Source organism: Erigeron canadensis, chromosome 8 (assembly GCF_010389155.1).
Source record: "Erigeron canadensis isolate Cc75 chromosome 8, C_canadensis_v1, whole genome shotgun sequence".
NCBI lineage: Eukaryota > Viridiplantae > Streptophyta > Magnoliopsida > Asterales > Asteraceae > Erigeron > Erigeron canadensis.
Window position 1 is genome coordinate 21,755,995 of NC_057768.1, and position 27,153 is coordinate 21,783,147.

Here is a 27,153-nt window from a genome sequence, read left to right on the forward strand (position 1 = left end):
GTGAAAATGGGCAATCTTTGGGTACATGTAGGAACACGTTGGATTTGGTTGGCCTAAAACACTTGCTGTCCAAGTTTTATTTACATTTTTGTTAATAAAAATCGGCGTGCCAAAATACTACTGCAATAGTTAAATCTAATTTTGACTAGGTATTTGTTTCCATTATACTCTTTTGACCATAAACACAAAACATGAACCTACCCTATCATTAGCTGAACTAGATTCCGGATTCTCATGTAGATCAATGACACAAGAAGTTATCAATGACATAAGCAGTAATCATGTTTTCATGTAACATATGTATGATGATTTGCTAACGACCAACAGACGAAGTACCAAAATGAAAGTATAAAAGAAAGAAATAAACAGAGAACAAAAGATACATAGTTCATTAGTTTGTATTGAATTGGTTGCTATCAAGTGGTAATGCCACAGTTCTGTTGAAGTTGTGTCTGAAGGTCAAGGTACGTACATTTGTTTGTGCTTCATTTAATGTAATAAAATAATAAATTTTTCATAGCTTTTTGATGCAGCAACATAAGAATTGATCCATTACAACCAATAAAGTTTAGTTTCATAGTGATCGAATAGATTGTAGATATTTGTGTAGATGTACTTATATCTTTACCTTTCAGAATGATGAAAATGCTTTGAAAATATCTTTTTACTGATTTTCATAAAACAATACGTGAAAGGGACCTGGTTTGATTAGAGCATATGGTCGGCGGATTGCGCAAACTGAAAAATTAAATGATTGGATCTTTGTCGTTATGGGTTGCCCTTTGCTGCTATTGTCTGGGTTCATATTGGTTTCCAATGACTTGGACAGAAGTACCAGCATGTTAATATAGGCTTTGGTGGATTTTGTTGCTGGTGCAACCATTCTTGGGTTTAAATATTAATTATTTTAAACACTAGCACATTCTAAAACATTATACACTTAAAATGTAAAAGTCACTTAATGTTTTTTAAACAAACAGAAATATTACTTAAATTTCTTATGTCATGAAACTAATAAACTTACGTAACGAGGTAATTAATTAAATCACATTCATAGTATTTCATACAGACATGGAAAAAGTAATAACTATTTACCTATTGCATATCCCACTCCTTGCAACCTTTAATTTTCCATCTTTAATTTGCCACTGAAGGTTGGTGATGTACCTGCATGCAAACATAGAACAAAATATCTTACTCATTCTGGTGGTTTTCTAACAGGATTGCGTAAAAGGAGTAAAATTGGTACCTGAAAAGCTTTCAATAATATATCTAGTATACGCATCAACTCCTCGACAACAATCTTGATATTCATCCGGCATGACGGGGTTTCTACAGAGCATGATACTCCGATCTTCAAAATTGAAGCTAAACACTCATCCAGTTCTCCAGTCTTGAATATTGAAGCCAAACACTCATCCACTTTCTGTGCATTTGCTTTAGTGTTTTGCATAACAATTGCGCTCTCATCAATAACATCAATTACATGATCCGGAAAGGTTGCAGAAACAAATTTATGAAGGCTCAGCCCTTCATCAAAGATGTCATCTGTCGGCTTTTTCCCAGTCATGACCTCCAATAATAATATCCCAAAACTATAGACATCTCCACTGCTAGTGATCTCATTCCCCAGACCATACTCTATAATTTATAACAAGAAGGTACTTTAAAAAAATATAAATATTTCGAAATAAAAATGAGCATATATAAATGCATTAACTTTACCGGGAGGTGCATATCCAATTGTTCCTTTAACACCTGTTGAGCTATGTTTGTTTGAACTTGTTCCAAGAAATCTTGCCAAACCGAAGTCTCCAATATGGGCAACCATATCATTATCAAGTAGAATATTGCTTGGCTTCAGGTCTCCATGAGCAATTCTTGTTAAGCATTCGTTATGAAGATAATCAAGTGCAGATGCGATATCGATGAGAATATTTACTCTTTGAATAAGGCTAAGTTTAGATTTACTTGCACTTGAATGCAACCAATCATTTAAACTCCCATTGGGCATGAACTCGTAAACCAAAGCCTTAAAATCATTGCCTTGAAAATCAACACTTGAACACAAAGTTATTATCTTTAAGAGATTTCGGTGTCGAATATTTCGCCATGCTTCACATTCTGCTATAAAGCTTTTGTGTGCTCCTCGAATCAGTAGATGTAGAACTTTGACCGCAATAAATTTGTCATCATGTTCAAGGATTCCTTTATAAACGGAGCTAAACCCACCCTTGCCAATTAAATTGGCTTCAGAGAAGCCATTGGTAGCTTTATGAAGTTGATTATATGTAACTTTCATGGTAAAAAAGTTAGCGTGGAAGTAGCCCCCTGTTCTCCCGTACCATTTCGGTACCCACACTTTTAAGAAGCCTTCATTCTTTGATGTTTGAGGAAATTCTCTGTTCTTTTTCTTCTTACGGCAAGCATACACTAAACAAACTACTCCAAAAAGCAGTAATGTAACTACAATGACTATTATGATCCAATAGAACCTTCGTTCTTGTTTCTTTGTCTTTTTGCATCTGGGTAACCGAAGTTCAACCAAACCCCCACAAAGCCTACTATTTCCCAAAATAGAGAAAGCACTTGCATTGGAAAACACTCCTACAACTGGCACATCACCCTCAAAATCATTAAAAGATAAATTCATAAATTTTAATGGAAGACTTTCTAAGAATTGGGGAATTCGGCCTGATAGATTATTATGAGAAATATCAAGTACCTCCAATCCTCTCAACGAACGTAACGAGGATGATATCATGCCTTGAAGTAAGTTCCCTTTGAGGGATAAGAATGTAAGACTTGTGCAACCAGCAAGCCCAACTGGAATATCACCCGATATATTATTATAAGATATATCTAGTGCGGTCAGCATCTTGAGGTCTCCGATCTCATTTGGAAGTGAACCAGATAGGTTGTTATTAGAAAGGTTAAATGTTATCGATAGAGAGGGAAGTTGGAAAAGCTGTTTAGGTATTGTGCCACTGAGTTTGTTGTCATGAAGGTGCAACTCCGACAGCTTTTGACAATTTCCTAAGCTTGTTGGAATGTGACCTTCGAGTCTATTGGAACCTAAACGAAGCGTAATCAATGAAGATAAGTTCCCAATGACTTCTGGAATTGGACCAGAAAAATGGTTTTCATCTAAAGCAACAAATCCTAGGTTTTGAAGCATACCAATGGTAGAGGGGATGCTTCCGGAGAATTGGTTGGCATCTAAAGATAAATATTTTAAGCCAACTAGATTACCAATACTTGAAGGGATAGCTCCATAAAATCGGTTTCCTCCCAAGCGTAACCTAACAAGTTGTTGAGACAGATTACCTATTGATTGTGGAACCATTCCTTGAAAGTTGCACTCTGTAAGCCCCAATCTTATTAAGCTGCTGCAGTTTTTCAAAGAATCAATTAAGAACTTCACATCTCCTCCTCGTCCAAAGTCGTTACCAATTAAGAACAGGAAACGAAGATCTCTTAGTTTTGCAAAGTCGATGGTCAACTTCCCTATGAAACTGTTGTAACTTATTTCAAGTATGTTTAATTTCGAACAGTTAGATAAAGACGGTGGAAGAAGTCCACTTAATTTGTTATTATTTAACTCAAGCCACTCGAGATTAGGGAGATCTATGGTAGGAGGAAGACTACCGGTAAGGTTATTAGTAGGGAAGGATAGAGCAGTTAGAAGTGAAAGATTGTAAAGAAAATAAGGGATGGTTCCATGTAAGTTGCATTCAGCAAAGCCAATTTGCGTCAAGTTTTTCCAATTACCTAATGTCTCTGGAATAGTGCCACCAAATGGATTTCCGTAAGCAGAGAACGCTTCCATTGAAGTAATATTCCCTAAGGAAGGTGGGATCCCACCTGTTAGCTTATTTTTATGAATTGTAACTATTGTAAGTTTCGAGAGGAAACTGATCTCATTGGGTATGTTTCCAACTAGCATATTTTTAGCAAGTCCAAGCGCTTCAAGGTTAAAACAACCAGACAAGTTAGTTGGAATGGATCCGCTGAATTTGTTTTCTTCAAGATCGAGGACACGTAGCCTAGATATACGACCAAGTTCGTGAGGAATGCTTCCTTGAAAGCTGTTATTCCCGAGATTAAGATGACGAAGGAAGCTTAGGTTCCCTATATGGGGGGATAAAGAGCCTTCTAGGGCTGTCGAATCGAGTCTTAGGACAATCACTCTTCTATGTCGCTTTCCACAAGAAACACCATGCCAATTACAGAAATGTATGGAATTGTTCCATGTGCTTAAAGCTCCATATGGATCATGAATAATCATCTCCTTAAATGACAACAACGCCGCATGATCACTCGCATTTCCGCCAGCAGAAGCGGTAGTCAAAGTTACAAAAATAGCATAAAATAGAAAAGAAATACGAGGGGAATAATACGATGATAAACAAATTAGTGGGCTCATTTTTGGATATGAACTTCAGATCATGTACATTGCTAGTTTTTTATCCTTAGATTTTGCAAGTTGTTATGTGAATGTCATTTATCAAATTCCTTTTCACATTGATGAACACATTTAATTGACTAGACCCAATACAGAAATAATACTAATTATCTATGTGGGCACTGTGCGGAAAGTAGGTCTACATTAATGCAAGGTGGAATTTTCTTTGGAGACATGACTGATATTTTTTTCTTTTTAAAAGGCAAGACATGAGTCATATAAGCCTAGTTATCATCAGATCACTAGCAAATTATCACATAAAAAAATGATATTTTATATCTGAAAAATGTTAATAACAACCCTAAAAACTGTTATTAATAAGTTATTACGGATATAAAAAGTAAGAGTTTTTTTTTTAAACTAGTGTAGTAGTGGATGATCATGTGGTTAGTTATTTAACCTTTTGCATAATTTGCAAGCATGATCAAACCACCAAATAAGTCTTACTGAAACTGTAACACTTGACTTTTTATGCATAGTTCCACAAAGGGAAGTGATCTGTGCATCACCATATTTTGACTGTACACCACTAAACATGCTATATAGTATTATACTGTACAACACTTTAAAGCATATTTGGTGGTGTACGGTCAAAAATAGGTTTCATTCTGATTGATAGCATGGCGGATGCTAAAATGATAGCATGGCAAGTGTCACTAGATGGAATTGGGTTACTAATTCTGGTATATAATGGCATCTTTTAAAATACATGTAAAGTGGGTCGATTTGGGTTATATCTTCTGTTGGTCGCATTGGTAAAGTTTCTAATCATGATTTACTTCATACAGTATTTCTAAAATATTTTAAAAGAGATTCGAAAAATCCCACGGGATACCTCGGTTAAACCACGTACACCAGAGTCAGAAAGACTCGCCTTCCCATGATAACTTGAATATGAAAAACCTCATCCATCTAGCTTTTAGAGGTCAACTATACCTATTTCACCGGCATTGAAATTTTAACTGTTTTTAACTATTTTTACCATATTCGTGCCTAAACTACGTATTTTTTAACTCTAAGTTCATTTGTTTCTGCTTTTCTTTTTAAGTTTAAAAATGAAGAAACTTGAGCAATCTATCTCCAAACTAAAAGATAACTGAACTTTTGCACAATCATTTTATGGGATACACCAGATACTTGTATGAGTTGGAGCAATACCTTGATGGTTTCTTGGATACGTTCAACAATGAAAGCAAAAATAGACCCTCCTTTTGATAAAGAGTCCACAAAAGGAATACTTGTACAAACTCTGAGTGCTTCCTCTTGCAAAAATGGGTCGTTAAGATTTTGGCTTTCGTCAGGTCCTCGTGATTTCTAACTCTCTCCCTGGGGCTGCCATCAATGATCTCTTTATACAAATGTTATCTAAGACCAGACACCCTCTAGTTCCAAGGTTATCAAGGAGATTTTGGTATCATGTTGTCATTTCCTTCAACCCATATCCCAGCAACATGTAGTCAAATTGTGTTATGTAAATTTTCTGAAATTCTATATAATAAGGTAAAAACTTGTAGATAAGAAGGTAAAAAATATATATCATCAAAAAGGTTAACAGGACACATGATCATTTGGTCACAATATATAATCTTTAAACTGTTATTCCACAAAGACACAATTAGACCGCTTTGAACTTAAAATATAATCAGACCACGTATGACCCTTATAACAATAAAATTCAGTAGAAATTTCAAGAATGATAGTTAGTTGATTATGTGAAAAAATGAACATGGACCCTGTTGCAATCAACTCTCTATCATAAAAGGTTTAAAATAAAAGTTAGTTGAAATTCTCTATACTAAAGTTAACAAAATATCATCAGAAAGCCTATTTATTGTCTCTAATGTTGTAGAACGGTTGTACACCATTTGGTCAAGTTCAACCGATGTGTTCAAAGTGACTCTATAGCTGTTAAGAGGTCCCAAATGAGCCATGCTGCGAAAGGTTGTTGCATATAGATTTGCAGCAAGAGCACGTGTCAAGATGCGAACTACGATGTTCTTATCAAGATTTGGCCATCTAAGTCTCAGATCTTCGGTGTCCGCATCATAAAAGTACAACTGTAAATACCTAGGTGTTCCGTCCCTCGGTACTAATTGATCAACCTGGTGATACATTCCTCAATGAACACAAAAAGTATAAACTCCAGCAGTCATACCCATTGAAGTGAACAAAAAATTTGTGTTGTACGAACGTATGTGGTGCCTGAACATCTTTCCCAATTCTGATTGAGCCGTAAAGAGATTATACAGTTCTGTTGGAACACATGTGACACCCAACTTTGTCTTTCCTCCCATACAACAAATCGTGGAGAATTCAAATTTAAACTTTGTTGCTCCACAATAACGACATGGGGGCTTTTTTTTCAACACACCATGGTTTTTAGGGACACCATTGTAAACAAAATCATAACCATCCTCTTCGACTTCCTCGTATGTGGTGGAAAGCTTGAGAGTAACTTAAGTACTATATATGACCTACATTATATCATCTATATATGAGCTGTTTATAAAAAAAAACAATAATAAATTTCAATAATAAGACATTGTTATAAAACCAAATACTATGTAGAGTTACATATGAGCTGTTGATAAATTTTTGATGGTGTTTGTGACTGGGAGGGGTATTTTCGTTTGGAAATTGTTGATGAACTTGTTGGTTAATTGGATGGTGATATGAAATCTTTGTTCCCAAAACCTGTGGTAGATTGGGTTGGCGGCTGACTTGAACTTAGCATCATATGTTTCATTGTAGCCCTAGGATTTTTTCTACCACTTTGCAACTATGCTAATGGCTTAACAATGTATCATTTGCTGGAAAAAAAAAAGGGATGAATTCTTAAACTCAAAATTCCAAGACTAAATATACCGTTGAAAAACAATATTTGAGATTAATGATAGAATGAAAAGATAAAGTTTGAGATACAAGTTAATGAAAACCGATATTAATTGGTGATTTATATATTTATAAATTTAAAATTATAAAACTATGTTCAATTGTTTTCTAATCATATTAAATATTGGGTCTGAAATAGAAATTAGAGTTAATGACATAAATCGTTCATGTGGTTTACCAAAATAGTCACCTTTCGTCCTTAAAAATCCAAAACCTCAAAGACAGTCCTTTATAGAAGGATAAGGTTCACGTTTAGTCCTTTGACTATTTGACCGTTTCCTTCTCTCCGTTAAACCCCCCACGTGCTTCCCACGTGAGGGGCATTCTAGTCATTTTCACTCTAAAAGATGAAAGGTGACTATTTTGGTAAACCACATGGACGATTTATGTCATTAACTCATTACAAAAACCAAAAGGTGTAATTATTTCTTTTAATAATAACAACAACAAAAAAATCATCCTCTTTTTTTTCAATCCTTTAAACCTTTCTATTGATATATCTATACATTTACATCTATCTTTTTCTAAGTATATATCTATACATATATCTATAAATTTTTCATATATCTCATTTTGTCACCCTCTCTCTCTATCATTCTCTCTCTCTCTAAGTTACAGTTTGTACCTTTTTCTGAAATTGTTTTTGGAGTTTCCGGCTACCTCACCGGAAAACCACACACTGGACATCAACATCAACAACACCTACCCCATACCTCCATCACCACATCGAAAAACCACCTGCCATATAAGACCCACGCTACCTCCACTGCTAATCACCACACCACCAAAAACCGTCGGCATCTCACAATTCACCGTCGCCGCCAGCCCTACTCATCATCAACTCCGTCAGACCCATTCATCACCACCACTAACGTGAGCCCCCATTCGACCCACCACACCACATCTGGCAGTCGCAAATGGAGACCCACATGTTGTTGTGCACGCATATCCGTCGGGGACCACACCGCTGACTTGTATTTAAATCTATAAAATTTGTTGTCACCATATATATCCAGGTCCATATATATTTAATCCAACCACCGCACCCCACCTCTGATCGATATTTATATCCAGATCTATATCTATAAAATTCGATCACTATAACGTCGACCTCCCCATCTTCGTCGTCACCATTTAGATATATATAACTGATGGCTTGAAAGATTCGACGGTCTAATGGCCTAAAAGGCACAGCAGTGGTTTGCAGGAAAGTGATGGTATCCCCATCTTCATTCATTCTTTTTTTGTTGTGTTCTCTGCCTTTGATTAATGGTAGCCATTTCATTTAAATAGATGAATGAAATTGGATAGATTGATCTTCAAATAGAGATATATGTATTATTGTGTTTATGTATGTGTATATATGTATGTAATTTTAGAATATCTAGGCTTTAAGTAAGTGAAACAAAAAGATGAAAAAATATTAGGTTTTTGTAAAGAGTTAATGACATAAGTCGTCCCTATGGTTTACCAAAATAGTCACCTTTCGTCCTTTAGAGTAAAAATGACTAGAATACCCCTCACGTGGGAAGCACGTGGGGGGTTTAACGGAGAGAAGTGACAGTCAAATAGGTAAAGTACCAAACGTGAATCTTATCCTCTTATAAAGGACTGTCCTTGAGGTTTTAGATTTTTAAGGACGAAAGATGACTATTTTGGTAAACCACATGGACGATTTATGTCATTAACTCTAAAAATTATTTAGTAATAAAATTATTTGAAACTTTTTTTAATTAATTAAATAATGAAAAGTTAAAAAAATTTCTCAAATTGATGGTTACAAAATTTATAAAGATTATATTTAGTATCACAACATTCAATTTCCTAAATTAAAAAAAACTTCAGAAGAGAGGTAGATTATGTCAAAACTCAATTGTCAAAAAATAATAACCTCATTATATGGTGTAGAATTTGGCAACAACAGGTGGTTGTGATGCGGTGGTATCCTTCGAATATCATCAATGACGACAACCAGCCAGGGGTGATGCGGTGTTATACTTCGGATATCATCAATGACGGCAGCCACAGATGGTGGTGACGCAGTTGGATTTTGATTGTAGACGCTGGTGGTTGGTTGGTGGTGATTGTAGACGACGGTGGCTAGTGGTGATTTTAGGCATTGGTGTGATTGAAGATGGTGGTGCCTAGCGGTGCTTGTAGGTGGAGGTGGTTTGGTTAAGGTAACTGTAGACGCCGGTTGCTAAAGGTGGTTGTAGACGGCAGTGGATGGAGGTGGTTGTAGACGACGACAATGGCTGGAGTTGGTTGTAGACGACGGTGGCTGGAGGTGATTGTAGACGACAGTGGCTAGAGGTGGTTATAGACGACGACAATGGCTAGAGTTGGTTGTAGATGGCGGTGGTTGGTGGTCATTGTAGGTGGTGGTGCTTGGAGAGTTTTAGGGGTATAGGGGGTTGGGATTTGGTTGTCGGATGGCTAAATGTTTTTTTTGTTATAAAAAGAATAAGTCTATAGAAAGAGATGGGTAAAGGGATAATTCTTGTGGTGATTGTAGGTGACGGTGGTTGGAACCGGTAACGGTAGACAACGGTGGTTGGAGGTGGGTGTAGACGGTGGTGGTTGTAGACGGCGGTGACAGATGGTGGTTGCAGACGGCGGTGGTTGTAGGTGGTTGTAGACGACGGTGGTTGGTGGCCATTCTAGATGGTGGTGATCTAAGATGTTTGCAGGTATAAAGAGTTGGATTTGGTTGTCGGGTGTCTGAATGTTTTTTTCCTTGTTATAGAAAGGAGATTCTATAAAACGAGATGGGTAAAGGGGTAATTATCTGCATAAGGCAGGCGTAAAAGATGAAACTCTCTATTTACCCTTTGTACCATAAAAAAACAAAAGAAATCACAAAATTCTAAGGATTAATTCCAAAAAAACAAGAATAAAATTTGCCATATCCAATAAACAAAGAGAATTGATTAATTTACCACAATATACAAATGATACGAGCATGTTACCCGCGCGTTGCGGCGGATACCATAGACAGGGCATATCAAGTCGTGACTATCGTGATTGAAGAAGGAAGCATGACTGTATTTTTTCTTCCACGGGTATATCATATCTTGATCTGTATTTATTAGGAGAATGAGATATTTATTGGGAGATGGAGGATGGCTATGAAAGAAGAAGTGAGGGTAAAAAAGTAAAATTACATGTTCCAAACATGTAAACTTTTCAACACCTCATATAATTTTTAGTAAGGAGTATAGATAATAGCCTATACAAGTAAATGATGCATGAGTGTGGTAAATTTATTAAAAGGTGTGGTAGTAATATTCACTCCCATAAACAAAAGTACAAAACTAAATTGATTTCTTTTAAAAAATCCAAAATAAAACTTACTTGATTACAATGGGTAGTTTGTGGAAGGGGGGAAAATATGAAGAAGATAATAGCGTGGAGAGGATAATAATGTGGAGAGGATAATGTGGAAAGGATTATTAAGATTATGGCGGGATTATGGTATAGTGGGTTGTGGATGAGTAGATAATACGTCTCGAGTGGATTGATTAGTAATTATGGGATACAACGTGAAGTGGATTAACTATAATGAATCCCCTCTTCCCTATCTCTCTCTTTTTGCCTTCGGCTATTACCAATTGGCAACATTTCGCCCACCATTGGGTTTGTTTGAAAAGAATACAACCAAGGTTACGTTCATTCAATCAAAGCAATTATGCCCTAGCATTAATGACTTTTTATGGAAAAAGATATATGCAAGAAACAAATCTTTCCTTTCTTACTTGAAGTTTTCAATTCTCGCTTCTCCCATACTGATTCTCCCTCTCACAACGGTTCTGTATCAAATAAAGGCATATTTGACAGGACAATTTTGAATAAAAAAAATCCACACTTTTTTTTCCTGCACTTTCTATTCCTTTAGAAAAAAAACTCAAAAATAAAAAACTGAAACTTTTCTTGTCTTCTTTTTCGAATTACTTATAAATAAAATTTTACTCCGCGCGTTGCGGCGGGATAAGGTTCAAGGTTGTTCCATCTGTATAAAAGGAGATTCGGGTTAGTCTTTTAAAACGGTAGACCATCATCGTAAGTTGAGGTTTCTATGATCCAGCAACAGCCCACAAAGTAACGACACATAATGGTTACTATCCACTAATATATCTGATGATTGGAACGGTCAGTGTTACATAAGGTTCAAGGTTGTTCCGTTTTAGGATTTTTAGGCTATTTTGTTATGAAGATTAATCATTTCCCTTTTAAAATATATCCATTAACTCTTTACATTAATTAGTTTTACATTAATTATCTACATCACTCAATACTACCAACAATTGGCTCAACCCTATAACGTCACTGTCAAGACCACCGTCACGTTATACGGATACCATGTATATATATTAATAATGTTTTTCGCTTGATCCAATCTACATTGTCGCATCTCATATTCCCACCTACAGTCACAACTAAATTTTTTTTAAGACGGAAATAGACGCTCGCCGGCAGCCGTGTCATTATGTGAGAAAATTAACATTAAACATTAATTAATTAACAAAGAATCAAAGAGTAAGAACAAAGAGGAGACCTTGCCTTTTTTTTTTCTGATTCAACAAAATTCATATAATCAGAATCCTCTTATTAGTCTCAATGGCTTCTCTGATGAAACCCATTTATAATTCACAACTGAAAACAAACAATCCTTTGAGATATTCATATTCAAGAAGAGGAAGAAGTCCCCAATTTCACTCTCCAAGATCATCCCATAATCATCATTTTGTGCTCAAATGCTCATTGAATACTGGTAATTAAGATCCTCAAAACATTACTTGATCATCATTGTAACATGTTAGTTGCATTTAGATTTATTTAGAGACAAAAAAGCCATTGGATTACTTATGAGAGTTTAGTTAGAAACTGATTTATGATTTTGATTTAGATTTAATTAGGGAGTGTTTGGTTAATCAGTTCTATGCCGTGTGTGTTTTGGGTACCAAGACCGGACTAGACGTTCCCACCCATTTATCCTTTTTTTTTTTACGAGATTGTATTTGAAAGGTGACAAAACTGATAAGAATACTTCAAACCCATGATCATTTCTGTTTAAAACATATATAACGTCGATTTTTTCTTACCAACGTTTTATTTGGTGCTTGCAGAACATACTGTTGTACACAATGTTCCACTTCTTTCTGCTGCAGAGGTAATCTCTTAATGTCTAAATCAAGTTTTCGTGTGTTTTTATATGTTTCAAGTTATTAAAAGCGTTTGCTTGTTGAAAAACGTTTATTGGAATATAATGGTAGATTGGTAGAATGAGATCAGATAATGAACTGACCCTTTGTATAAGAATTTCTATATTGATGAGCTGATCTATTTTAAGGCAATAGAAAGATTGAGGAAAAATCGAGAAAGTTATCAGAGCACACAACGATATATGGCTATGTACTCGAGTGTTTTTGGTGGGATTATAACTGATCAAGGTGCCATGGTGATTCCCATGGATGATCATATGGTTCATAGAGGACATGGTGTTTTTGATACAGCCGCCATAGTGGACGGGTAAGAAATTTTACCTTTTGCATCAGCAATCTGTAAGCATGATCAAACCACCAAATAAGTCTTCTTGAAAATGTAAAACTTGACATTATATGCATATTTCTACAAGTGTTTCATTTTGATTAATATGATTTATGTGGTTTAGAACGATATTGTAAAGATTTTCCGATGATGATTTTGGGAAAATATATGGGATTAATAAAAACTTTTCAACAAAATAAAAAAATTTGAGCTAGTTTGACCTGTTACCCACTGTGCCTTAAGTGTCTCATTCCGTCATTCTCTCAAAAGTCGGAAAATAAAGACATTTGAGCAATCTATCTCAAGACTAAAGGATAACTGAACTTTTGCTCCATTATTCTATGAAATACACCAGATGCCTGTATGAGTTGGAGCAACACCTTGATCGTTTCTTGGGTTCAGCAATGAAGGCAAAAATAGACCCTCCTTTTGATAAAGAGACCACAAAAAGAATACTTGTACAAACCGTGAGTGCTTCGTCTTGCAAAAACGGATCATTAAGATACTGGCTTTCTTCAGGTCCTGGTGATTTCCAACTCTCTCCTTCGGGCTGCCATCAATCAGCTCTTTATGCAATTGTTATTCAAGATCAGACACCTGCTAGTTACAAGGGCATCAAAGTAATTACATCATCTATTCCAATAAAGCCACCACAGTTTGCTACCATGAAGAGTGTAAACTATCTTCCAAATGTTCTTTCAAAACTGGAAGCAGAAGAAAATGGTGCATATGCTGCCATTTGGCTGGATGAACAAGGGTTTATTGCAGAAGGGCCTAACATGAATGTGGCTTTTGTTACCCAAGATAGTGAGCTTTTGATGCCACGTTTTGATAAAATACTGAGTGGGTGTACAGCAAAGAGGGTTTTGGAACTTGTGGGTGATTTGGTAAAAAAAGGAAAAGTTAGAGGGGTGAAAGTTAGAGATGTGACTGTGGAGGAAGGAAAACGAGCAGAAGAAATGATGCTGATTGGTAGTGGAGTTCTTGTTCGACCAGTTTTGCAATGGGATGATCAGGTCATAGGAAATGGTAAATGAATTTCATAATATATTTACACAATTGAATCTTCGAACTCTAGCTTATTTTCTAAAGGACTCCTAAATCACTCAAAAAGCTGCATATTTTTCTTTAGGTGTTTTAAGTTGTGTAAGGGTTAATGTCCATTTTAGAAGTTATCAGCTTTTGTCCGATTAGGTAATTGCAACATTATTTGACTGTCTGAAGCTTGATTGTACCATTGTAAATGGGGAAAATAGATGACGTATCAAAGGTATCTTTTGGCACGTCACCTATATCACTGGTTAGAATGATAAAATGTATGCTTCATGTGGTCAAATATTGTACAAAACTTATTTTGGGTCAACCTGACCCGTTTCGCCCTGTATAAAGTTATCCATTTCCGAACTTATTCATTTTCCACTTGAAGCAACTCAATTGTCATGAAATGAATCTACCATATGTAAAAGTATGCTTTATACATTGTATTCTGGGTGATTGTTTTTATTCATCAAGATTATTCTGAAGTTTGGCATTTCAACAGTACAGGGAAACTGAAACTTATCTTTTTCTTTTGATTCTGTTGGCAGGCAAAGCAGGTGTGGTGACAGAGTCTCTTAGAAAGCTAATTTTGGAGGATATGAAAAGTGGCCCATCAACAGTACGCACTGTTGTTCCTTAAGTTTAGTCATCCTATGGTTCAAAAAAATCTATGGTCGATTGGTCGTAAATTAATTTGTAGAAAAGTTTAAGATGTGTGCAGAAAGTGCTTCTAGTTGCAGAAATGTAAAACTATACACCAGTTTCTTTTAATTGGTAATGGGAGTCACAACGGCTAGTTTGTTTATCTCTTGTTGGTGTTAAAGATATCATAAAAGTCTTGAAAAGAAGTGGATAATAAAATCGTCCCTCAATCTGTTTGTTTGCGTTTCTTAAGAAGTGTGCGGCATTATCACAAACATACTATGTAACGTTAAGACCTATGAGCATAAGCTTATGGTCTGAAAATGCTACCAGAATTATAAAAGAAGAAAAAAAGAACGTTCAAAAGCAAAAAGAATACTTGGCATTTAGTAACATTTACTAAAGATATTGATATATGGTATTTGAATTAGAACAATACTGTCACTTTTCTAGACAACAGGAAAGAAAGTGTGTTATCAATATCAATTTATGTTTACTGTATCTGATTCACCATCAACAGTCAATAAGCAAAAACTCAGCCCATAATTACTTTATCTCCTTTTTTCTGTATTTCTAGTATTTGAACTATGAATGACCAACGGTTCGTCTTACCAATAATTGCCACAAGAACATGTCCTTGATTTGAACTGATGAAATCTGTTAGCATCTCTAATAACAACTTCACGTTCAGTGACCATATTGATACATGTTTCTTTGCAAGCACGCAGATTCTTAAAGATTGTTATAGGAGATCCTTTACCCTTTAAGATAAGACCATACGCAATGGCAAGTCGCTCACTATGGTCAAGAAGTTGTTTTTTACACTCCAACAAAATGTCATCTTCACTCAACAAAAGTCTTGCATGCTTTTCAATGTGGGGCGAAACCAAAACACAAAATTAACTGCACTAGTAATGAAGACCATATTCAAAATTTATGTTCATAAATACAAAAAAATTGAAAGAAATACAATAAATTTGATTAAATCAACAAATACAACAAATTTGATTAAATCCCTCTAGACCATCTGATCATAAGCTTTATAGTGGATACATGTTTTCTTCATAAGTGAACTTGCAAATGCATTAAAGGCATATGCAATGAAGACGCCAAAAAATGCAAGTATGATTAAATATCCAATCCAGTTAAGCTTGTAAGAAAGGTACAACACCAGGATAAGGGAGAGCGGTGCAACCATGGTCGAAAATAAACAAAACGCGGCTAGGATTTTCCTGTTCGTATTTTTCATTGGATCAGTTTCATAAAATATAAACCCTGAAGTCATTATTGCACTCGGCAATGCAACAAGTGACATGAGGATAAAGGCACCATGATGTACAAAAGGAGAGGAGTGTGTGTGTTCAAACTTCACTTGTATAAATCCCAGCAATGATACATACAGGAAGCAAAAGGTCCCAGCATACAAATGTTGCAACACTCTTGAATTCTCGTGAACTCTGACAAAATATGTATGTGTAATTGTGTATAATATAAATTACAAAGTAAAAAATGCATATATAATAAAAGTCTTTTATTCACTAAAACGTGAACTTAATTCACAATTTCGCGTATGAATGAAAGTGTGGCTAAACTAGATATAAAATAGAAATTCACTTGCATCTACAAAAGAATTTATACTGTACTGTAATATGGAATTCACAGATTTATCAATTATGTACTATTGTACTTAATATATGATATTTCTTGTTTGGATAGTTTTGGCAAGAGTTGGCACCACAACTTTGTTTTTGGCATGTTTTATAACATTTTGGCAAATTTTATCGTGTATACATGGTGTGTTTTGATTGGTCGAATTTCTTTGCCAAAACTTGTCGATTAGCAAGTTTTGGGAGTACATTTTTTTTAACAGCATAATGATATTATATTAAAAAAAACACACAGCTAGCAAGTTGCTAGACGTGAAATCACAAGTACAAAGAGAAACAATTTCTAGCGATACAACAAATTTCACAAACTAAAATCGTTCCGAGACTATGACGGCGAAGACTACCAAAAGGGATGAAACAACTCATACCACTTACGTCAAAATGGACATAAGAAAAATCTCCACCTTTGACTCTTAGTTGGTTCATGTTGACTCAACGGCAATGGCAACGGTACCCAATCTCGGCGTAAGCCAGGGTATGGGGGAGGTATGATGTAGACAGACCTTACCCCTACTCAAAGGTAGAGAGGCTGCTTTCAGATTCACCATAGTGGAAGGGGCCTCCGGCCCAGGGTATTACCCTTGAAAAAATAGTCTCGACGGTTAGTCGGAGCAAAGCCGAAAGAAAAGAAGAGATCTCGATCTCAGATCTAGAGAGAGGCCGGAGTGTGCTCAACAGCTCTCTTCTAGAGAGCGTGCTCGATCTCATGTTGACTCAATTGAGTCATTAATTACTAAATATTAGACTAGATGGTCATCTCGTTTATTTATATCCAGTGGCGGCTTAAACTTTTTGGGGGCCTTAAACGACATTAATTTTGGGGGCCTAGTTGATTAACATACAACTTAAAGTAAACACAAAAAGGAAGCAAAATTATGCACCATTTGTTAGGAGAAAGTCTTTCATATAATCAATATTTAATCACTAACTCGTTGTTGGAAATCAGAATAAAAATCAGTTGTCAAATTTTTCGATTTCTTAATAGCTAGTTTTCTCTTTTTTTTTTTCCTTTTTTATTTCCGTTGAAGGTTGTAACTTTATTTGTGTGATGTTTTTTTTTTTTCCTAAAAATTATTCTTGAGGTCATAAAGTTTATTTGTCCATTTCTTTTTAGACATTTTTGTTACCCTTGTATAGTAATAGCATTTAACACAAAAGTCTAAAGTCTAAAAGATTAAACCAAAATATAAAAATGGAGGCTTTAGTATTTTGGGGGCCTTAGGCCCATGCCTAACCTATATATATAGTTAAGCCGGCTGTGTTTGTATCCCTAGTATGTAGTTTTGTTTTTTTTTTTGGTATGTGTTTTGCTATTATAGATTGCGGGAAGGGGTTCCATCAAGTTATAAATAACTTGATTGGTCAAGTTAGAGCAATCTTAACCTTTGATTTTAAAATGTCATGTTTTGGTTAATTTTAAATCAAGGATCAACATTTACCCAACTTGACAAATGAAATCCCTTCCCATAGATTGTTCCACATATACACGGGTGTCGTATATATGAAGTAAATAATATGGTATTGTGTCATGCAGGCTACTTGTTAAACGTTTCTGATGTTGTATCTAAAAGCTAATTGGGGTATCCCTTCAACAACAAAAAAAAGTTGTTGAAATTAGTGAATTAGCTAACAAGGTGGAGGTTGTAAGATATATTAGCCAAATCACATAACATTTATGATTAGGTAATTTGTATTAGACTGAAATATTGTGTTGTATTTGGATTCAAAACAAAATAACCGGTTATAACACGATTCTTTTCCTTAATGCTTGAAGGTTTTCGACGCTACGCATGATGACTTCAGTTTTAGTTGGGTTTCGATGCTAGTAAAGAGAACTTACTCTAGATCTTTGCTCTGCTCTCCATTTCAAGTGGAAGCTGATGCAATGATTTCACCTCTTTCGGGCAAAATACTCGAATCATGTGCTGAATGTTGGATGCTTAAGGGTGTCATCATCACAGACTGCTCATTTTGCCTATCAGGAGATTTAAACCTTGAAAAAGCAAAACACTTGACCCATTTTTATATGAAGTATTTGATCATACTTACTCGATGGTACTAATTGAGTGGTCATGCTCATTTTCAGCGATGGGAACGACAAGCTGTGCAAGTGCTGCTGGTTGGGTAGTGGGAATATCACTTGAAATAAGGAGTAAGACGTCGGTCTCAGGACTACTACTGATGAGAGCTAGTGACCTTCAAAATTTAGTAAACATGTAACAAAACAACCACGATTAAACCTATAAGTTCGATATAATTCATCAGTTGAATATGGAGGTTGGTTTACATACTCAGGAAGCTGGGTTAGATCATGGGGGGCGGGAGGACGTCCTGCTGTAGTAAGAATAATGCTTGAATTCTCCATTTGAGTGGTCATGTTCATTTTGTATAGCGATTGGATGGTTTTTAAGAATGGCATGATGACGATACTGCTTTATAATAGAGATCAAAAACAGGTCAACTCTTACGTATTTGGACGGTTTGATCAGAGGAAACAGGAAGGAAATTATAGCTTCTTTACTTATATATAGTTGTGGGGCTATATATATGTGCTACTTGTCATTTGTCAACACGGTTATCTATTTAACCTTGTCCTTGCATGGGGGGTTGATACTTGAGAGGAAACAGGCAGGAAAAAGGAATCTTCTTTGATATGTACTTAAAATTTGTTCTTATTTGATATGTACGTTGCATCATATAGCCATCTAGTGTTTGTCTAAGACAGTGTAACGCCCACTTGAAATTGCCGATCTTCTCATTTCGTATGAACACAAAAGCTATACAAAAGGTCTTGTTTGTTGAAACTAATCCCACAATCTCAAGAAAAGGTAGGCGATACCAGTTGGTTTTGTGTGTGGGATCTAATTAAAATGATCACATTGTTTTTACTCTGGCATGATTGCTATGAAGTTGGACATTTCATATGCACAGGGAAGTTGCCACTTAATTTCCCTTTTTCTTTTGATTTGGTTGACACTTGACAGGCAAAGCAGGTGTGGTGACAGAGTCTCTTAGAAAGCTAGTTTTGGAGGATATGAAAAGAAGTGGATAATAAAATCATTCCTTGATTTGTATGTTGCGTTTCTTAAGAAGTGTGTGAAACCATCCATTGTAAGTTGTAACGTTGAGACCTATGGACATAAGCTTATGGTCCGATGATGCTACCATAAATAACAAAAAATGGTATAAAAGCAAAAAAGAATACTTGACATCTAGTAAGAATTACTAATTACTAATGATATTAGTATATGGTATTTGAATTAGAACACAATACTGTAACTTTTCTTTGACAACAGGAGAATGTATTATTAATACAAAAGGTACATCAATCTATGATTTCGGTATCAAATTCACTATCAACAGTAAATTAGCAAAAACATAACCTATAATCACTTTATTTCCTTTTTTTCTGTACTTGTATTTGAGCTATGAATGACTAGTAGTTCACCTTACCAATAATCGCCACAAGAACATGTACCTGATTTGAAGTGATGAAACCTGTTAGCATCTCTAATAACAATTTCACGTCCAGTAACCATTGATACATGTTTTGCAAATTCATGGCAATCTTTGCAAGCACGCAGATTTTTGAAGATCGTTATAGGAGATCCTTTACCCTTTGAAATAAGACCATACGCAATGGCAAGTCGCTCACTATGGTCAAGAAGTTGTTCTTTACGTTCCAACAAAACGTCATCCTCACTTAACGTCACTTCCTTAGTATCATTCTTTAAGTAGTCAAACTCCTTTAACTTTGAGTAAATTTCATGCACCTGTGGATGATGTCTATCCCCGACTACAAACCGATGCACTTTACCCTTGACACTTATCCAACTGCAACTCACATCTTTTCTTAACTTCAGAAGGGCCATTGATTTTCTAACTAAACTTGCTTCTTCCCATTGTCCACACGAAGCATATAAGTTAAACATGAGAACATAAGCCGATGTGTCATGTGGATCAAGTAGTAGAACGTTTTCAGCTGCTATTTTTCCCATGTCAAGATTTTTATGAATCGAGCAACCCCCTAATAAACACTTCCAGCTCATGGTATTGGGTTCAAATGGCATGTTTTTTATCGTTTCAAACGCTTCATTTAATAGCCCAGCACGCGCATATATGTCAATCATGCAGTTATAGTGATGAATACTTGGTTCCACGGCATAAAAACTACTCATGGAGTCAAGACAAGCTTTAGCTTCTTCGACCAACCCACAATAGTTATAAGCAGTAAAAACTGCAATGAACGTTATAGAAGTTGGCATCACATTATAAGAAAGCATACTTTTGAAAAGGCGTAGAGCTTCAGAAGCGTTGCCATGGTAAGCATAACCCGCGATTATAGCAGTCCATGTCACGCTATCAGGTTTCTGAATAGAATCAAATACTTGACGAGCATAATCTAATCTGCCACATTTTGCATACATAGTAATCATGGCACTCTCCCCGTATAAATACGAAACAAGACCTCTTTTTATAGCATCACCATGAGTTTGGGCACCAAAACTAATATCTGCAACTGCTGAGCATGCTTGGAAAATGGTAGTGTAAATGAATGAATTAAGCTTTGCATTGATACTTTTCAAAGACTTAAATATTTTGAGGCATTCATCAAACTCGCCTGCTTGGGAATAGCCAGTGAGTAAAGCACTCCAAGAAAAATCATTTGGTTCAGATATGTTTTTGAAGGCTCGAGTAGCCGATTCTAAAGCTCCACTTTTCACATAAAAGTCAACAAGAGGAGTTCCAACTGAAACTTCATTAGCCATCCCGAGCTTCAACACGTATCCATGAATTTGCAGACCGATTGCCAAATTCTCTAACAAAGCACAAGCCTTTAAGACGATGGAAAACACATATTCGTCCAGTGGAACGCCTTCTTTTATCATTTCAAGAAACAAGTCTAGAACTTGTTTCCCCTTTTGTATTTGCACGTAACCGACCATCAAACAAGTCCACGCTACAGTGTTCTTCTCAGCCATTTTATCAAAAATTAATCGTGCATCCTCAAAACACCCACACTTTGCGTACATATTTAATATAGTCGTATCAATTTTCGCAATATTAGTATATCCATTCTTGATTACAAGTGAATGCATCTGTTTACCAAGGTGTAAACTCGACGAGTCTGCTAAAGACCGCAAAATGTCTAAATAGATTGAAATATCCGGTTTAACAGTATCCATAGATGAAAACAACTTCACAGCTTCTTCTACAAGACCTGCTTTCGAGTACCCAGATATAAGTATACCCCACGACGCCAAATTTCTTTGAGTCATTTCATCAAACAGGTTGTATGCATCAAGAAAACTCGAGCATTCGCAGTACATTTGTAACGCACGGTTCTGGACAGACACCGAACTAAGAGAACTCTGTCTGAAATGATCAAAAATGAAATGCCCAGCTGACAAAAACCTTAAATCAGTACATGTTTTGAGCAGACAGTCATAGGAATCAAGTGTTATGGGGACACCGGATTTGTTCATTTGTATAATGAAATTCTGTGCTTGTTGGATTTTGCCTTGTTTCGAAAGCGAAACCAAGTGAAGGTTTTCTATAAGGCCATCTTTTTGTTGTTGTTGTTGAAGAGGCAGAGATGTTTTTGGGTTATTTGATGTTAGAGAAAATTTGGTGAAATTTGCAGTTTTAAATAATGAAGATTGAGTAGTAATATTGTCAGAGGGTGGGGGAGGAATTGAAGCCATGTTTGTTTGGTCTGTGAATGTCAAAAAAGTAAAGTAACTGCTTTGTTCATTTATGGAAGAAGTTGAAGATAGCAGCTTCTTTCTTGCAGAGTTGCAGATACAAATGGGGTGCAGTCCAGTGTGGATCAGTGTAAAGTCTTAAAAAATTTACAAATAAAATGACTATTAGCTAATTAACTCGGGTTCAATTCGATCTTTTAATTAAATTTGTAAAAACAAATGTAAACGAATATATGTAATTTTTGTTATTTTATAACTTGATATGCAAATAGTGAATTGTCTAACACAATGATACATAAAATAAAAATACCTATTACGTTAATAAAAAGGCATTTCATAATATTATATAAAATAATTAAAAAAATTCTTTGTTTCAAATAAAAGATTAAAAATTTAAATAAGCATTATGCATTATGTGCGGTTGAAAGCCTAATGCTATACAAAAATGAGAGAAAAATACTTTTTTAAATATGACATCATAAATGAAATAAAAATATTTTTAAAAATTATGTGCTTTTAACACATATTAATATTTCTAAAATTACATCTAAAAAACAATCCTTCTTTGTTATATATAAAGATTTGAATTAAAAAATAAAGAAAATGTCACAAATGGTCTTTGTGGTTTATCACTTTAGTGTTTTGCCCCCTGTACTTTTTTTCGTTGCTACTGGTCCCTGAATTTTTCGTTTTCGTTGCCAGAAGCCCCTAGTACTAACTTCTGTTAATTTAAGACCGTTAGTGAGGGTATAATTGTCCATTAACATAAAAGAAACACCTTTCTTCTTCCTCCTCTTTCTTCCTTATTCCAACCACCACCATAATCACTACAACCTGGCCAAGTGAGGGTATAATTGCCCCCTGTTTTTCTTTTTCCATATCTCTCTTTCCATTTCAATTTTATAGGTACAGTATAATATACCTATCATTATATCATATATATACACATATATGCCATAAACATAACAAACACATAAACATACACACCAAGATCACATATAGACACCACTAATTCGGTATAAAAATCCGGTGTATTAAACATATGTGCTTTAACCAGTGTACAAAACCTTGGAACAGAAACATATATTCAAAATACACAAAGGCTACTATGGAGCCTACAACCAGGTCTACCACTGGGTGAGAATAGCGAGTGGGTTTACATTCGTGTCAGCAAACGGCGAGTCTAGCAAATGGATCTAGAGCAATCAATCCATTCCTCCATGGCGCGGGGTTCAAAAAGCCATCGGATCTACTAATTGGACCCACTAAACCGGGTCTACAACTGGGTCTGCATCGGATCCTACATCTCGGTATACATGCCGAATGGATTTGCTAATGGATCTAAGATAAGCAATTCAAATGATCCATCTCTAACGTTAATTCATCGCCAAAAAGGGAGAAGTTTTTCACGACGAACTCGGGTTTTCCGGCGAACAGAAAAATAAGGAAAACAGAAAGGAGGGAAAGAAGAAAAGAGAAAATATAACCTCCTGTATAGATCAAAGATACAGAAGTACACAAATATATATATATATATATATATTTATTATATGTGTAAAACAGATTGATAGATGAATTGATAGAAACAGAGAATATGGGATAAAATCATAGAATTTAAGTTAAGAAACGGATAGAAATAAATAATTTTTTGAAGGAATATGGATCATTCTATACAAATTATATATATATATATATATATAATAAAAAAAGTTTTTATCACATATAGTCCATGTGGTTACTAAAAGGACGATTATACCCTCGCGTGGCTAGCATGTGAAGGGTTTTAACGGCCATTTTTAACAGAAGTTAATGTCAGGGGCTTCTGGCAATGAAAACGAAAAAGTCAGGGACCAGTAGCAATGAAAAAAAAGGCACAGGGGGCAAAACGCTAAAGTGACAAACCATAGGGACCATTTGTGACATTTTCTCTAAAAAATAATTAAGTGCAAATTAGTAATGTTTAAATTATACATATTTAATATCTATATTTCTATATCTATGTTTATATTATATATATCTCTTATCTCTTATATAAATAAAACAATATTCTTATGACATCATTATTTTTTAAATAATACTTACTTGTCATTATTACACTTATTTATATCAATTGTTTTTTTTATTTTCTTGATTTATGACATCATCCTATTTAAAGTTTAAATCAATTTCTAGTTTTTTTTTATGATTTATTTCTTTTTATGCCTAAGTACAATGTAAATTAAAATGTAATTATCTAATTTGTTTTTTTTAAACGACTATATGTCAATTTTCAATAATAGTATCATCATTTGTTTTCGTCTTAATATTATAAATCAGCACGAGTATATTAAATATTGTAAAAGACAATTGTTATAACATCATCATTTTATAAAAATAGCTTACTGTCGTCGCAAATTCTTTTAAAGTTTAGTTTCTTAAATTATCCGCATATTATCCAGGTTAATAAGCTAATTGTATATATTCGAAATATAAAGTATACTAATTCTAGATCATGAATATGGTTGAACTATCTCACAGTTCTTAGACATTGACGTAACTTAATATTAAAAAACTTTTATTAATAAGCTCAGGTTAAACCCGGGTTAATTAGCTAGTTTTCTATTATAAAGCAAACTCATTTGTTTCACTTTACTTAATTAATAACTTGATAAGTCTAAAATACCCTTACTTATATTACTATTTTTATAACGCACCCTCTAAAATACTCACATTACTCTTAAATTAAAATTTAACCTACTCACAAAACATACGCTCCTTCACTTTCTCTATCGTTGACTCGCTACTTAATGGGGGAAATGGGTTTGCTTCATTATGAAATATAGATATATACCACCTATGGGTTTATTCGTGTATCCACACAACAATAAGGTATGCCATATTTAACAGTGGCGAATCCAGGAATTTTAAAAGATAGGGGCCTTTCCCCCTCCTAATTACCTTGTGGATCCGCCAATGATATTTAACAACAATTTTTTTAAAGATTCCACTGTATCATGTGGGTATAAGGCCGGTCCTTATAGCACTCGTTTTGTGCGTCTCTCGAGCGTCTGACGCAGCCAACGAGTCAGACGCTAGTAGCACGACTGCGTCTAAGCTGGCGTCGGGGAGCTTGCGTCCGAAATCAAACGCACGTCTGGTGGTGCGTGTGGGGTCCGACCAACGGATCTTTTGCCGAATAAAAAAAAACATTTTTTTTCAAATTTTTTTAAAACTAACGGCTACTTTTGATGATTTTTGTTTTTTTATAAAATTTTTTCCTTCTCCTATATATACCTCTATCATACAACCATTTTACATCACACTATCAAACATACATAATTTACTCATTTTCAAAGCATTTCATTCACAAAAAAATGTCTGATTCATCAGCTTCCTCCTCTTTTAGCTCTGATTACGAAGCAACCGAATACGAATCAATCAATCGAGCTGTTTCACAGATGAATGCAGTTTTCAATCCTGAGGCAATAACTGCTTGTCTTAACGTTATCTTTGACGAAGAAGAAAACGAGGGCCAAGCAGCTTCAAGTTCTTCAGCACCCAAGTTGACTAGAAGGGTGATCAATCGAGATCACCTTGGTGCTGCAAAACTTTTATACAATCATTACTTTGCGCTTAACTGCACCTACCCACCCGACATGTTCCGTAGAAGGTTTAGAATGCGAAAGGAAATGTTTCTCCGCATAGCGCGAGATATACACTCCTTTAACAGCGTTCAACCGCTACCGAAACATTTTCAATTTTTCCACAAAGCACCGACAGATGCTTCTGGTCATCCTGATTTTAACATTTTCCAGAAATGTACCTCAGCAATACGCCAGTTAGCGTATAGCTATAAGGCTGATGCTTTGGACGAGTACTTGCAAATGGCGCAAGATACTGCGTACCAGTGTTTAGATGCTTTTTGCAAGTGTGTCATACACTTGTATCAAGAAGAGTACTTGAGAAGGCCAACAGAAGTAGATATCCAATGGATAACTGCTAAACATGAGCAGGTTCATGGTTTTCCGGGTATGCTTGGTAGCATAGATTGTATGCATTGGGGGTGGAGGAACTGTCCGGTGGCATGGCAAGGGCAGTACACTCGAGGCGACAAGGGTCATCCCACAATCATGCTTGAAGCGGTTGCTTCATATGATTTGTGAATCTGGCATGCTTACTTTGGCCCTGCTGGTTCGAACAACGACATCAACGTCCTCAACGAGTCAGATTTGTTCGACGATTTACTTCAGGACAGGGCTCCTAAAGTAGAGTTTACGGTGAATGGCCGCCACTTTGGAAAGGGATATTACTTAGCTGATGGTATATATCCTGAATGGGCCACCCTTGTCAAGTCTTTCAAGTGCCCGATGGAGCCGAAAACCACCAAGTTCAAGAGATACCAAGAAGCTGCAAGGAAGGATGTCGAGCGAGCGTTCGGGGTTCTTCAAGGTTGTTTCCAGATTGTTGAGCAACAAGCCCGGGCCTACAGTGTAAACAAGATAAAACGTATCATGTTATGTTGTGTGATTCTACACAACATGATCGTTGAAGATAACGGGCGCGCAATCACAGCGTTTGAAGAAGAGTTAATAACTAATACTGTCCTCCCAATTCGCACATGGAATGAAAGGTGTTCAACACAACTTCGTATGTACGGGGAGTTATGCGATAGACAGACTCATCATGAACTCCGCAATGCTCTGATTGAACATGTTTGGAATCTCCCGGAACGCGGCCGTCAACGTTAATTCGTAGTACTTTATTTTACGCAATTTATGTTTTTTAGTTTAATTTTTAAGTTTTAAAATAAATGTAATTTGTTTTATGTTTTTTTTTTGAAATATTGTAATGTGCTTTTTAATAATAAAATGTGTTTTAATTTTAATAAAATGGATTTGTTTAGTTTTGTGAAAAATGAAAATGAAATAATATAATAATGGATGAATAGTGTTAGAAGTGGGTTAGAAATGAGGGTTATAAGTAGGGGTGTGTCTAGAGGAGAGAGAAACTGATTAATAGTGTTAGACGTGGGTTAGACGCCGTTCCTTATAAAGAGTGGCTAATGCTGGTTGAGATTGTTTGTCACCATCTCCATTTCATCAACAATATAAGATACGAGTATTTAATTGAAGTGGCCTACATCTAGTGTGTTACCACCTAAACAATAAAAAAATGCGTTCATCATTAATGGAGAACAAAGTGTGACTGTGTACTATAT

General features: G+C 35.5%; 5 protein-coding genes across 6 annotated transcripts; 2 read left to right on the forward strand and 3 right to left on the reverse strand.

Moving 5' to 3' along the window:
- Window positions 1–1,020: 1,020 nt before the first annotated feature.
- Window positions 1,021–4,441, reverse strand: LOC122579414 (putative receptor-like protein kinase At3g47110). Its single transcript, XM_043751586.1, has 3 exons — window positions 1,726–4,441; window positions 1,250–1,641; window positions 1,021–1,167 (listed from the first exon to the last, which is right to left on the reverse strand). The coding sequence occupies exons 1-3, from the start codon at window positions 4,424–4,426 to the stop codon at window positions 1,138–1,140; spliced, it is 3,123 nt and encodes a 1,040-aa protein (XP_043607521.1). The 5' UTR covers window positions 4,427–4,441; the 3' UTR covers window positions 1,021–1,137.
- A 7,328-nt stretch (window positions 4,442–11,769) lies between these two features.
- LOC122579121 (D-amino-acid transaminase, chloroplastic-like) lies at window positions 11,770–14,747 on the forward strand. Its single transcript, XM_043751228.1, has 5 exons — window positions 11,770–12,128; window positions 12,484–12,527; window positions 12,708–12,886; window positions 13,260–13,933; window positions 14,491–14,747. Exons 1-5 carry the CDS (start codon window positions 11,975–11,977, stop codon window positions 14,580–14,582), a joined length of 1,143 nt encoding a protein of 380 aa, XP_043607163.1. The 5' UTR covers window positions 11,770–11,974; the 3' UTR covers window positions 14,583–14,747.
- A 794-nt stretch (window positions 14,748–15,541) lies between these two features.
- On the reverse strand, window positions 15,542–18,644 carry LOC122580256. 2 transcript variants are annotated; one of them, XR_006320763.1, is made up of 4 exons: window positions 18,543–18,644; window positions 18,301–18,447; window positions 18,092–18,226; window positions 15,542–16,041 (listed from the first exon to the last, which is right to left on the reverse strand). XR_006320763.1 is itself a non-coding variant. In XM_043752536.1 (4 exons), the coding sequence occupies exons 1-3, from the start codon at window positions 18,632–18,634 to the stop codon at window positions 18,118–18,120; spliced, it is 366 nt and encodes a 121-aa protein (XP_043608471.1). In that variant the 5' UTR covers window positions 18,635–18,644; the 3' UTR covers window positions 15,542–16,041; window positions 18,092–18,117. The 2 variants fall into 2 exon arrangements, 1 of the variants encoding a protein (XP_043608471.1); XM_043752536.1 differs by having other exon boundaries at window positions 18,092–18,244.
- Window positions 18,645–19,531: 887 nt separating this feature from the next.
- LOC122579648 (pentatricopeptide repeat-containing protein At5g13270, chloroplastic) lies at window positions 19,532–22,036 on the reverse strand. Its single transcript, XM_043751857.1, has one exon. The coding sequence runs from the start codon at window positions 21,954–21,956 to the stop codon at window positions 19,701–19,703; it is 2,256 nt and encodes a 751-aa protein (XP_043607792.1). The 5' UTR covers window positions 21,957–22,036; the 3' UTR covers window positions 19,532–19,700.
- Window positions 22,037–25,309: 3,273 nt separating this feature from the next.
- LOC122610423 lies at window positions 25,310–26,683 on the forward strand. Its single transcript, XM_043783415.1, has 2 exons — window positions 25,310–26,077; window positions 26,186–26,683. The coding sequence occupies exons 1-2, from the start codon at window positions 25,310–25,312 to the stop codon at window positions 26,681–26,683; spliced, it is 1,266 nt and encodes a 421-aa protein (XP_043639350.1).
- The last annotated feature ends 470 nt before the right edge of the window (window positions 26,684–27,153 follow it).